This window comes from Leishmania braziliensis, assembly GCF_000002845.2.
Source record: "Leishmania braziliensis MHOM/BR/75/M2904 contig, possible fusion of chromosomes 20 and 34".
Lineage (NCBI taxonomy): Eukaryota > Euglenozoa > Kinetoplastea > Trypanosomatida > Trypanosomatidae > Leishmania > Leishmania braziliensis.
Genome location: NC_017947.1, coordinates 1,648,678 through 1,662,344, shown reverse-complemented (window position 1 = coordinate 1,662,344; position 13,667 = coordinate 1,648,678). Strand labels below are relative to the sequence as shown.

Genomic DNA, 13,667 nt, shown 5'->3' with positions numbered 1-13,667 from the left:
GAGGCGGCCAAGCGCCACAGGACGGTCTTCCACAACGTTGGCCGGCTGCGTGGGGCCCACACCACCCAGCGCCTCCCCCATGCAGTCCCGCAACTCTCGCCGATAGTGTCCAGGCCGCGCCGAGCCGCAGACCCAAGGCCTGCACTCAGAAAACACACAGCCCTCACGCAAGGCGGACGCTGCCGCACCAGAGGGGGCGGCGGCAGCACCACCCGTGCCGCGTGCGCGCACACACAGGTGCAGGCGATACCTCTCAGCATTTGCGCCGCGCCAATCCACGAGCATGTATGCCCCTGACGAAACATGTGCGCCTCGGGCATTCGTGTGCGGGCGCCTGCGTCCACTTCAGCGCTGCCGCAGAGACAGAGAGGGAGGAAGGCCAGAGAAAGAGGAATGAGGGCAGCAAGAGCCTGCGCCGCCCAAATGCACGCACACACATGCATACACATGTGCACACATCCAGGCATGCACCGGCACGGCAGAAGGCGCGCACACATCGCAGCCCGGTAATGGCCGCTGTAATACGCTCGGCGTTCCCCCTACCCGCCCCCTCAAAGAGGACGGGTGGAGTGGCACTGACAGCGGCAACGCCGCCGGGCTGAGCAACCAGAACACAGCAAGCAAGACTGAGGGCAAAGAGGCACGGGGGACGTAATAGGAAACAAAAAACAAATTAAAGAGAAGACGACTTAGGGAAACGCTCACACGCCACGCCATCTCCAGCGGAGACAGTGGGGAGCGGCTGGAGCACAGGACAGGGTGCGGCTCACGCTATCACGATCGACCGCACACTCTCCAGCCGTGTTTCGAGCATGCATCGCCTTGCCTGTCCGTCAGGGGCAGCGAGACGTCTCGCTCCAACGCCTCACGCCCCTACGGCCACGCTCGCCTCACCACGCATGCATCCCCAGAGCACACCCGGCCCGCTGCAGGCACCGCACCGCGCCTGGGTGACGTGCCTCGCCCTCCGTCGCCACTAGCAGCGTCACGCCACAGCACGGCGCGGCGGCTCTCCGCACGGCAGCCCGGCGCACACGGCGGCCTGAAGAGGCGCGAGGGAGCGCAGCATAGACAGCAGCACAGGAGGGGCAGGGGGCACGAGGGCACAGCGTGCGCACACGCGGCAGACAGAGGGTTGGCGGCCAGCGAGACAGCCGCGCCGCATAAGGTGGGCGACAGAGGAAGCGAGGTCGCAGGGCGGCACGTGCGCGCCAAACAAAAAGAGAGGGGAGGAAAGATACAAAGGAGAGCATGAAAAAGACTGCCGCATGCGCCTGCACGCACAGGGCCACGCCGTGGCGGAGAGAAGCGCCTCAGGGTGAGGAGGTGCAGCAGGAGAAGCATCATACACCTTCCACCGCCCCTGCGACACCACGTCTCCCCACCTCCCTCGCTGGCACCTACACCGGCGACGACCGCGGCGCCATCTCCCTCGTCGCTCGCGCTCTCATCGCGCCAACGGCACGGCGGGCGAGCGTCAGCGAACGCGGCACGCTGGCCTAATGGCAGCAACGGGGGATGGTCGCGGTGCGGAGGCGACACGGGGGCTTTGTCGCCGCCAAGCGTGCGCTCACGGCAACAGAGCGCAGGCCGCTGTCCGCACAAAGAGAACGCGGCACGCAGGAAGAGAGAACGCAGAAAGGCACAAAGAGAGACGATTAGGGTAAAAGAAAGCGGACGAGGGGGGAAGCCACGAACACAGCACTACAGCTTATCCCCACCCCACGCACGTAGCGAGACACATGCGCCGGCGCAGAGCAGAGGCGAGCATCCGCAGCGCTCGCGGCCCCTCGCCTTCGCGCCGACATCAGCTCCGCCGGCACCCCCACGGGGACCTCGCAGTGGGGCTGTCACGCCGACGCCATCCAATAATTCCTCGTTACTATCTATAGTTTTCCCTCCGTTTGCTCCACCTGGCCACTTTCAGTGGTAACTGTAGTGCAGATTGACAGCAACAAGACGAAGATGTTGAGGATATCCAGTACCCAGGCTGCCAAGAAGAGACCGAAGCCAGCACCATAGTTACTTATACTCTGAAGGTCTGGACATATGTCACCTTCACCGTTAAAAAATGTCCCCACAATGGTAGCCCAGACAATGCACACGGTGATGGCACCCAGAATGTTAAGCCCCAGGCATACCCAGAGTAAGATGGAGCAGCAAAACAGCATAATAACGCCCAAGACGAACGCTGCGCCGTACACGAGGATGGAGATAATAGCGAATGCCTCAGCTGCATGGAAGCCACTCAGGTGATGGGGGCAGCCTTCCCACACCTCGAACAGAGTACTGTCGTAAAGTACACTGCCGCACGAGTTCGTGAATCCCCACAACGTCAAACAGCCTGGGAAATTCGGGTTCTGTGGTTTGAAGCGAAACATGTCCAGCGGCGTCGCCACCAGCACCAACAAGAACGCGATGAACTGAACCACCACGTAGACTAACAGCGGGATAGTCCACTCCATTTTCGATCACTCACAGCAGCACGCGGAGAGAGGTGAGGCGGCGGTGCACGGCAGGGGAGGTGGTGTAGGGATGGGGAGAGCGTGGGAGAGAGCGAGAGCGAGTCGAGTCTTCGCACAGCAACGTCGTTGGTGCTGCCGGGCGTGGATGCGTGTTTGTGGTGAGAGAGGGGAGGCATGAAAGAGAGGGGGGGCAAGGCGAAGGGGAGAGGCGGTAGAGAGGGAGAGAGGTGGGAGGGGGACGGCAGCAGCGCAGGACGGGGAGGAGCGGGGAGGCAGCCGACCCATGGCGCCGCGCCCCTGACCGTCGTCCGCCCTCCTCCGCAGAGTCTCAGCAGCAACACAGTAGCGCGGCGCACAGGAAGAGCGAGAGGCGAGAGCGTGTGTGCGTGTGGAGGGGCCTCGGCGTGGGTGCAGGGGTGCTGCAGCTCCGCCACTCCCCAACCACCTCCCATACGCCCGGAGACCAAACAACACGCAGAGGGCGGCAATTCGGGAGGAGGCGATGGGACACACGCACACGCAGACGCACACCCCACCACACAGCTGCACACGCAGGGAGGCACGCACCGGCAGGGGCATATATATGCATGCACTGTGCCCCGCTCCCACACATCGCCCCTGGTATAGAGAGCGCAAAGGAGGCGGAGGCAGAGGCAGGCGCGGGGGGCCGTGACGGAGGCCGACTGGTCGAGGAGGGCTAAAGGCGCCACCACGCACAGGCGCACACCACGCGGTGTAATGCGGCTGCGGCCAGCTGCCGCACGCGGTGAGGAAGTGGTCAGGCGCAACGAAGCGGAGGAGGAAGGCAGAGAGAGGAGAGCGAGCGGCCCGCAGCACACGCAGACGCCGTAGAGCGGAGAGACCGTAACACAAACGAAACACCACGAGCGACACCAAGCACACGCAGCGACGTGACAGGAAAGGCGTATGGCTCATCCGCGCCGGGGAGCTTGCAGAATGTGAAGGACCACTCGGCCGTCCCCTTTCTCCTCTCCGCGCACGTGCGCGCCACTGCCTGGGTGCGTGCGTACGCCGCACGCGTCCCGGCGTCATAAAAGATGACAGAAACGTTTGTGTGGGGGGGAGGGGGGGAGATAAAGCCCCAACAGGGGCGGCAGCAACACAAGTAGGGATAACAACAAAAAAAATAGGGGCTTTGTCGCTCCTTTCATGTAGTTTACATCCATTCCTGCAGCACCTGTGCGTCTGACATCGCCTCTACACGCCGCACAAAGCCAGATAGCCTAATCAGCGCGGGCATCTCTCTCACGGAAGGCTGCTGTTGCAGCTGCGCGTCTGCCTTTTCGGAGCAGTGTCCATCCGTGTTGCACTGCACACGAGCCATGGGCCCTGGCACGGTCCGTAGCACCTGCGCTTTTAAGAAGAGACGCGCCTTTTGATACTCCTCATTAGTCGGGCAGATCTTCTTAAAGGTGTTCCAGCGCCTCACAGCGGCACGCACTGCGGTGTCAGAAGCAGCAGCAGTGGCGGTGGCCTTGGTGTTGCTCGCTAACACGGCATCCGCATTCGCAGGACTGCTGTCAGTAACTGGCACGTCATTCCCAACCGCGCGCAAGACCAGTTCCACGCTCGCAAAGTTCTCTACACCGCGCCGCAGCACGACAGGCAGGCTTGATTCCCCTGGGGATTCATCCGTTATCGGAACCGATGAAGTCGCAACGGGGCCGTTGAGAACCAGGCGCGCAATGCGACGCTCAAAATTGTCAACTTGCGCGGCGGACACAAGCGCTGGGAGCGACGCAGCCGCGTCTGCAAACTCCTCTGTGTGTATAGGGGCGGTTGCTGCCCCACCCTCTGCTGGAGCAAGAGGAGAGTAGGATTTAGGCAGCTTACAGGGAAGCAAGAGCGACTGCCACTGGAGTAGTTGCGCATCTTGATGCAGCAGTAGCTCCTCCTGAAGATTCAAGCGGCATTCACACGCTCGCTTCATCTCTTCCAATGCCTCTATCTCTGTCTGCAACTTCGCGCACATTTCAGCCGACTGCGACACCGCTGCAGGAGTGGTGCCTGCAAAATCAACACCTGCACCAGCCATGGCCTGCGGTATACGCTGCCGTAGAAGCCCAAAAGACTCAGTGTTCGCAGCAACTCGTGTTGATACCGCACCGCTCGTTCGCAGTGCGAAATCGACATCGACATTTTGTGTATAGATTTCCTGCGCGCGCGCCGAGAGTCGCTGCTCCATTCTCGCGATCTCTGCCTCGTAGTGTGCCTCCTCAGCATTCCGCTCGCGTGCGCGGCGCAGCAGCACTTTGCGTAGTTCCTCCCGCGCACAGGCCGGAACCTCAATTGGGATTCGCCGCCGCTGCGCCGCCGCGAGCCACAACGCGTCACCCTGTCGCGTCAACAGAACATTCATCCGCACCGATACTCTACACAGCACACTCAGCGTTTGCAAGTTGCAGAAGGAGAAGCAGTAAATCACGAGCTGCGGTGACAACTGCAAAACCACCGGTAGACCTCTCCTCGGTGGCATTGACGCTGTCGCTGCGTTCTTCTTGAAAAAAATGGTGGACACAGATAAAGCTCTGCGATCTGACCTTTCTAGCTGTACGTCTGCCGTCCCCTTGATCGCGCCGTTCCCCGTGCTGGGGTCGGCAGTGGAAGACATCACTTCCGCGGCTGGTTTCACCACTCCGGCTGCCTCTTGCTCAACACACATAAAGGCTGCCTCTATTTTGCGCAGTGCCTCCCTTAAATCACTTGTGTCATGATATGTGTCTAGCCGAATAGTTGAGTAGCCTGCCGCGGTGCATTGTGGAGTCGTCAGCGGAGGGCGAAGAACGGTGGTACTGCAGAGCGGAGGCCCTTTTGCGCTTGTGAACACGGAAGGCCTCATTGGATAAGAGAGTATGTAGGTAGGTATGTGTGTCTGAGATACCGTGTGTCTACGATGCCCCTCCCACCCTGCGCCTCTACCTCCTGTAGAGAAAAGCGGAAGAAGATATACAAAAGTTGTGCCTCGGTGAATAGACCCCCCCCCCAAAAAAGAGAAAGAAAACCGCACCGACGTGGTGTAGTGCTAGGCAAGCGAGACTCTGCACACATATACCCACGCCAGAGAACGATCCCCGTCCGCGGAGTGCAGCGGATATCCCTCTATCTTCCTCCTGTGAAAACACCCCAATAGAGTCCTCCTACTGGCCAAAGAAAGTCTTGCCAGCAGTACACGTTTCTACAGGGGATATGGTGGCATAGAATAAGCGAAGACCGAGGTGAGCGTTTTATCAACAGCATGAATGAAGGCAGTGGATGAAAAGAGAAACATGTAGCTGAAGAAGACTGAATCCAACCGCCACAATCGTTGGAAGCAAATGGGCATGTTGCAGTCGGCGCCAGCGAGACTGGGCGTCCACAACAAGCATGTCCATAGACGCGTGTAGCATACACGCACGTGTATGCTAATTTTGAACAAAGTGCCCACGTTACACAACTCCACTTCTGTGCGCAAGTAAGTTTGAGATCACTCCTTCGCTTCTTTCGGGTAATGTCGCTTACACGGCTCAGAGGTGTCACTCCAAGAGCGGTTGATAAAAGACAGATCTCACCACGACTAGCACTTTCGCCACGCCCGAGTAGGATACCGAGACCGATATGATGCACAGAAGTCATCTGCGCCACAGTGCGTACTATGGTGTTGTTTGCTTGATGAATTTTTGCCTCTATGCTCCATGCACTCTCGCAGTCTCGACCGTTTGTCCATCTCCGTGACGCCTTGTGCTTGGCAAAGGTTTCACCGCAACCTTCACAGCAGCCGTAAGAAAACGACCAACACGAGGCAACGATGAAGGAACACCCGAACACACACCCGCGCGACCACCTTGACGAACGTGAAGAGGGTGGTACCACAAACAACAAAAAAAATACGAGCAAACGAAATGAACAACACCGAAAACCCAAAGAGGCTGTGAGAGCCGAGGGCTCCTTCTCCGTAGGCAACACCGTATCCCCAGCAAACCCTCCTCCCCTCCCCCAAAATAAAGAAGAAAACCGCCACCTCGACAACTGCTACAGCACAACACTGCCGCTAGTGAGGTACGGAATGCTATCCACCGTGAAAGCAGAAACAACACAAACAGCATCTTCCGAAAGAAAGAGAGGATAACGCCGCTGCGCACCCCTCAAGAGCTGTAGCTGCATGGCTACAAACACCACAGACGCACTCCCCCTCCCAAGTGCGACAAACAACGACAAGAATATAAAAAATGATCCTTAGCAACTGAGACTCCATACAAGATTAGTTTTCAACACATGCATGGCAAATATTAAAATCATCATCATCCCAACAGCATCACAGCCGCGCTGAGCCCCGCACTCCCGCAACAGCAGTCGAGCAGCGCACAGGAGAGAGGAGCGTCACCCACCCGTGTGCGCTGCTCGACCCCTGTGCGGGACTGTGGAAGTGTGTCCCAAGGGCGCAACGAAAGACAATGAACAGTACGAAAAATACAACACAGAAAATACGGCACACCCGGGGGATTCGGAGTGGAATCTGCGCAGGGACGGGAGAGAAACGCCAAGACGCTTGAAAGTAAGAAGGGGCGCGTAGGTCCACACCCATCCGTTCATGCATGTACATGCACCAGGAGAGGCGAGCAGTATGCCACCGCAGAGTCAGCGCGCGCGCCTCACTCCGCTGCAAGGCGAGAGTTATAGGACATCCATAGCAGCACGTACTTTTTCTCTTCCTCCTCCTTCACTCCACATCCTTCACGGACCCCCTCCACACTCAGTGGCTATGCGATAAGGTGGCCTATGCACTACCTCCCCCCACCTTCGACACATCACGCAAAAGAATGCGCACAACACAGAGAGAGAGAGCGGCGGAGGAGAAAGCCTCGTCAGGAGCGAAGACACCCACGACCACACCACCGCCAAGATCACACAGCAAGAGGAGAGACACCGTGCGCACCGCCACAGCGAGGCGAGGGCACAGCGGGCGCGCCCGCCATCGCCGCGGCACAACGGCGCGGCAGTGTCAGGAAGGGGAGGCTGATGTAGCACAGGCCCCAGCCGGCAATGTAAGCGGCGAGGCCGGCACCGCAGGCGTATGTGGTGGCCACCGCATCGCCATCTGCACTGGCCAAGAGCCGGGTCACGCAGCCCCTCCTGCGGAGCGCGCGGCACGAGGCGTTGCGCTGCGCAGGGCCGTCCCCATGCTTGCGGTAGCAGGCGTCCACCATGAGCGCGGTGACGGCACAGCACGGCAACGCCGAAGAGGCACGCCAGAGCGCTGACGCGGACGGGAGCCGTGCTCAGAGCCCCAGCCGCGCGCGGAAGCGCTTCCGGCGCTGGGGACAGCCTCCACCGATAAGCTGCCTCTCCCGCCATCCCACCTGGCAGGGGTGCGGGCGTGCCGCAACGCACAGAGAGGAGATGAGAGAATACGCCCTCGGAGCGCAGGAGAGGGAGAGGGGGAGTGGGGCACGGCCCGTAGGCACGTGCACGGCCGTGTATGGGTGGGCGTGTGGCGAGGTGGGGGAGGGTGGCGGGGAGAGAGAGATGGTCGGTGTGCAAGGGTGCCATCAGGCCACACGAGCGCGCGCGGAGCATGGGAGGAAGAAGAGCATGCGAGTCGAGCGAGAGACGGCCGCGGAGACGTGCGCGCAGGCGCGCCGGCTCCCCAAGAGGAACGGCCTCACAGTGCAGGGGTGCGCGCAAGAGGCGGGTGGAGGGCCGCGAGCACCGCCGAGGAGGAGCAGACGTGCACACGCGCGCGGCAAGGCTCAAACGGGGAGAGGCCGACGTGGCCCGCCGGAAGCGAGCGCGAGCGTGATGTGGGACACTGAGAAAAGGCACTCGCCACTTCGTCTGCCGGTGCGCGAACGGCGAGGCGGGAGAGACCGAGTGAGCCAAGCGACAGAAAGAGGCTCACAACGAGCGGGACAGCACGCCGCGCACGCCCCTCCGCATCTCCCCCGCCACGCCACGCAGGCACTCGCACAGACACGTGGACAACAAGGGGCACAGGGGAACTGAAGCACAGAAAAGCACAAATCAGCAAAGACAACGTAAAAGAAACCAATGCATAAAATCGAGGAGAGCAACAAAGACACAGTCGTCCCCTTCCTCCACAGCTGCGTGTGTGCGGGCATGTGCGGCTCCGCCACCAGCTGTCCCACCACCGCTGCCCATCCCCTCCTACCGGCAAAGTATCAGTGCATCTGCGCCTCGCACGTTTGTGTGTAGGCGCCGGCGGCCACTTCAGCGGTGCCGCAGAGAGAGGGAGGGGGAGGCAGAGGAAGCGCAACGAGGGCAGCAAGAGCCTGCGCCGCCCGGTTGAGCGAGCCGAGGACAGCAAGCAAGATTGAGAGGACAGAGACGCGCGCGGGGACGTAACGTGAAACAAGGAAAAGAGGTTACAGAAAAGAAGAGTGAGGGGCGCGTGCACACGTGCCGCCATAGACCGCACAATCTCTGGTCTTGCGTCGAGCATGCATCGCCCTGCCTGTCCGTCAGGAGCAGCGAGACGTCTCGCCCCAACGCCTCACGCCACCACGGCCACGCCCGCCTCATCACGCATGCGGCCCCAGAGCCCACCCGGCCCGCTGCAGGCACCGCACCGCTCCTGGGTGCCATGCCTCACCCTCCACCGCCACTAGCAGCGTCACACCACAACACGGCGCGGCGGCTCTCCGCACGGCAGCCCGGCGCACACGGCGGCCTGAAGAGGCGCCGACAGAGGCGCGAGGGGGCGCAGCAGAAACAACAGCACAGGAGGGGCAGGGGGTAAGAGGGCACAGCGTGCGCACACGCCGCCTTCCCTCCGCACGCGGCAGAGAGGGGTGGGGGCCAGCAGGACAGCCGCGCCGGATAACGTGGGCGACAGAGGAAGCGAGGTCGCAGGGCGGCACGTGCGCGCAAAAGAGAAGGGAGGAAAGAAAAAAAGAAGAGCATGGGAAAGACAACCGCATGTGCCCGCACGCACAGGACCACGCCGCGTCGTAGAGCAGTGCCTCAGGAGGAGGAGGTGCCGCAGCAATGGCAGCGCAACTTCCCCTCCTGTGACGCCACGTCTCCTCCCCCCTCATTCGCCGGCACCTAGACCAGCGACGGCACGTCGGGCGAGCGTGAGCGGGCACGGCACGATGCCGAGATGGCAGCAAGGGGGATGGGCGTAGAGGGGGAGGCGACACGGGGGCTTTGTCGCCGCCAAGCGCGCGCTGACGGCAACAGAGCGCAGGCCGCTGCCCGTGCAAAGCGGGCACGCACGCAGGAAGAGAGAACGCAGAAAGGCACAAAGAGAGACGCGCAAGGCGAAAGCAGGGGGGTGCGGGGGGAAGCCACGAAGGCAGCCCTCGAGCCCACCCCCACCCCACGCACGCACCGACAGTAATGCGGAGAAAGGACATGAGGGCAAGGAGACACGACGGCAGCGGCAGCGCAAGCGGCCCCACGGGCTGTGCGCCGACATCAGCGCCGCCGGGCCTCCACGGAGACATCGCGCTGCCGCCGAGGTCTCACGCCGCAATCCCTTCGTCTACTCCTCCTCCTCCTTTTGTGTGTTACTCACTTCCGACTCTCCTTTCGAGGTTTCGTCCGACTTGTCGTTGGCACTGTCAAGATCACGGAAAACCGCAATGCGGAACCGAAGCAGCAAGATGAAGATGTTGAGGATATCCAGCACCCAGGCTGTCACGAGAAGAGCAAAGCCGGCACCATAATGCGATACACTCTGAAAATCAACACATATCCCGCCCTCATCCTTGGAAAAGGTCATCGTCATGGCTACCCAGACAACGCACAGGGTAGCGACACCAACAATGTTGAGCGTCAGACACACAAAGCGGAGGAAAGAGCAGCAGAACAGCATAATGACGCCCAGGACGAACGCCGCGCCGTACACCAAGATGGAGACAATAGCGAGCGCCTGAGCAACGTAGAAACGTCTCAGGCGAACGGGGCACTCCTCCCACACAACGTTCAAGGGAGAGTCGATCGAAGAACTGCTGCACCTCTCCTTATATCCCCATAACGTCAAACAGCGCGTAACGCTCCTTGTGAGTGAATTGAAGCGAAACATGTCGAGCGGCGTGCCCACCAGCACAAGGAAGAACGCGATAAACTGAACGATCGCGTAGATAAGAATGGGAACACTCCGCTTCATCTTCGCAAGCACACAACGGACTGTTGAGGCGAAACTCGTGGTGGGCGGCAGGAAGAGTGACGCGGGGTGAGGCGGGGGGAATGAGTGATCGAAAGAGAGTCGAGTGTTTGCGGAGGAATCAATCGGCTGCTGCTGCGTGTGCGCGCGCGTTGTTGGCGTTGGCGCTCGTGTTGCAAAGGGGGAGGGGTGGGGGAGGCGCGCAGGGTGGAGGGGGGAGAAGAACAGAGAGAGACACAAACAGAGGTAGGAGAGTGCAGTGAGGCGCCGGGCAAGCGAGGGTGCGAGAAGTGCACAGCAAGATCACATGCAGGCACACACGCAGCCGTGGTGGAGAGGGCGGAGGGCACGGCGTGCCACCTGCCCGGCAAGCCACACCACTACCTCCTCCACGCCTCACTCGCACGCAACGCTGCGGTCCCCCCTCCCGTGCGTCGCTGTCCTCTCACTCCTGCTTACCGTCCTCGGCTCACCCAGCCCGATGGCGTCGCTGCCGCCAGTGCCACTCCATTCCTCCTCTCTGAGAGGACTGGCAGGGGGAGTGCCCAGCCCATGGCGGCGGTTAGTGCCAGGGCTGCGATGTGTGTGCGCCTTCGGGCGGCGCAGGCTCTTGCCGCCCTCGTTGCGCTTCCTCTGCCTCCCCCTCCCTGTCTCTGCTGCACCGATGAAGTATCGGCCGGCGCCCGCCCACGAACGCCCGAGGCGCACATGCGCCGACACTTTGCCGGTAGGAGGGGAAGAGGCCGGAGTTGGGGGACAGCTGGTGGCGGAGCCGCACATGCCCGCACACACGCAGCTGTGGAGGAAGGGGACGACTGTGTCTTCGTTGCTCTCCTTGATTTTGTGCATTGGTTTCTCTTACGTTTTCTTTGCTCATTTGTGCTTTTCTGTGCTTCAGCTCCCCTGTGCTCCTTGTTGTTCACGTGTCTGTGCGAGTGCCTGCGTGGCGTGGCGGGGGAGATGCGGAGGGGGCGTGCGCGGCGTGCTGTCCCGCTCGTCGTGAGCCTCTTTCTGCCGCTTGGCTCACTCGGTCTCTGCTGCCTCGCCGTTCGCGCACCGGCAGACGAAGTGGCGAGTGCCTTTTCTCAGTGTCCCCCATCACGCTCGCGCTCGCTTCCGGCGGCCCACGTCTGCCTCTCCCCGTTTGCGCCGTCCCCCGCACGTGTGCGCGTGTGCACCTCCTCGGCGGTGCTCGCGATCCCCACGCATCTCCCACTTTCACCCCTGCGCTCTTGTCCTCCTCCTCCTTGTCCGTGCTGCGCGACCGTTCCTCTCGGGGAGCCGGTACGCGTGCGCACACGTCTCTGCGGACGTCTCTCGCCCGACTCGTATGCTCTTCTTCCTCCCGTGCTCGGCGCGCGCTCGTGTTGCGTGGCGGCACCCATGTGCACTGGTCATCTCTCTCTCTCCCCGTCACCCTCCCCTGCCTCGCCCTACTCCACCCCTGTCCTCCGCGCCTGCGCTCGGAGGCCGTATTCCCTCATCTCCTCTCTGTGCGTTGCGGCACGCCCGCTGCCCAGCGTGCCCTTTCCTGTCCGGCCGCTGCCGTTTCCTCCGTCGCGCAGCACGCAGCGCCGGCGCATTCGTGCCGGGTGGGGCACTGAGCACGGCATCCGTCTGCGCCAGCGCTGTGGCGTGTCTCTCCGGCGTTGCCGTGCTGTGCTGCTGCCTGCACGTGGCCCTGAGCACGCTCGCCGCTGGCTGTGGCTGCGCCGTCAGCGCGCTGATGGTGGGCGCCTGCTACCGCAGGCATGGGGCGGCCCTGCGCGCTGCGTCTCTTGCGTGTAGCAGGCGGAGAGCGATGCTCGATGGGCAGGGCGTGGTGCGCCCGCTGCCTCTGCTGTGCGAGCCTTCCTGCCTCTGCTGTGCGAGCCTTCCTGCATTCCGCGCTCCACATATACATGCACGCACGGCCGGGTGCGGCTCTATGCGCGCCACGCTTACGACCGCTTGCGCGTTTCGCGTCCTGTGCCGCGCAGCTGTGCATGCCGGACCCCCGGCTGTGCCGTGTTTCCTATCCGACGTTTTCCTTCTGCTCGTTGTCGCTCTGTGCTTCCCTCGTGCCCTGCCTCCACAGGCCCTGCACACGCGTTTGTGCGCGCCACGTCGCACGCTCGGTTGCCTGTTGAGCACGCCGTCACCACAGCCTTGCGCTTGCTTGTGCTGTCTTCCCCCTCCCCCTTTCTTGCCCCCCTCGCTGGCGGGGCACTCTCTTGTGGTGCTGCGCCGTCTCGCTGCGCGGGTCTCGCTTCCCTTGCCGGCCTCAGGCGCTTTGCCTGCTCTTGCAGCTCTGCTGTTTGGCGCTTTCCTGGCTTGCACTGCGCGTGCGTGTGCGTAGGGCCCCACAGCAGCAGGGCAAGCACCGGGTGCCGCAGCAGCCTGGGTGAAGGGAGCAGCGGCGATGAGTGGCGGGTGTGGTGGGTGGAGGAGGGGGATGATGGGAGAGAGAGCCGGGACCGCGTGCGGCGTAACGCACGCACCCAGGCAGTGGCGCGCACGTGCGCGGAGAGGAGAAAGGGGACGGCCGAGTGGTCCTTCACATTCTGCAAGCTCCCCGGCGCGGATGAGCCATACGCCTTTCCTGTCACGTCGCTGCGTGTGGTTGGTGTCGCTCGTGGTGTTTCGTTTGTGTTACGGTCTCTCCGCTCTACGGCGTCTGCGTGTGCTGCGGGCCGCTCGCTCTCCTCTCTCTGCCTTCCTCCACCGCTTCGTTGCGCCTGACCACTTCCTCACCGCGTGCGGCAGCTGGCCGCAGCCGCATTACACCGCGTGGTGTGCGCCTGTGCGTGGTGGCGCCTTTAGCCCTCCTCGACCAGTCGGCCTCCGTCACGGCCCCCCGCGCCTGCCTCTGCCTCCGCCTCCTTTGCGCTCTCTATACCAGGGGCGATGTGTGGGAGCGGGGCACAGTGCATGCATATATATGCCCCTGCCGGTGCGTGCCTCCCTGCGTGTGCAGCTGTGTGGTGGGGTGTGCGTCTGCGTGTGCGTGTCCCATCGCCTCCTCCCGAATTGCCGCCCTCTGCGTGTTGTTTGGTCTCCGGGCGTATGGGAGGTGGTTGGGGAGTGGCGGTGCTGCA

General features: G+C 62.2%; 3 protein-coding genes across 3 annotated transcripts; all 3 read right to left on the bottom strand.

Annotated features, from left to right (window-relative positions):
- Positions 1–1,886: 1,886 nt before the first annotated feature.
- Positions 1,887–2,465, bottom strand: LBRM_20_4340 (putative amastin-like surface protein; the record flags this gene model as incomplete). Its single annotated transcript, XM_001564664.1, has 1 exon — positions 1,887–2,465. The coding sequence occupies one exon, from the start codon at positions 2,463–2,465 to the stop codon at positions 1,887–1,889; it is 579 nt and encodes a 192-aa protein (XP_001564714.1).
- Positions 2,466–3,642: 1,177 nt separating this feature from the next.
- LBRM_20_4330 (conserved hypothetical protein) lies at positions 3,643–5,325 on the bottom strand (the record flags this gene model as incomplete). The annotated part of the gene is made up of 1 exon (XM_001564663.2): positions 3,643–5,325. The coding sequence occupies one exon, from the start codon at positions 5,323–5,325 to the stop codon at positions 3,643–3,645; it is 1,683 nt and encodes a 560-aa protein (XP_001564713.2).
- A 4,641-nt stretch (positions 5,326–9,966) lies between these two features.
- Positions 9,967–10,593, bottom strand: LBRM_20_4320 (putative amastin-like surface protein; the record flags this gene model as incomplete). The annotated part of the gene is made up of 1 exon (XM_001564662.2): positions 9,967–10,593. One exon carries the CDS (start codon positions 10,591–10,593, stop codon positions 9,967–9,969), a length of 627 nt encoding a protein of 208 aa, XP_001564712.2.
- Positions 10,594–13,667: the final 3,074 nt, after the last annotated feature.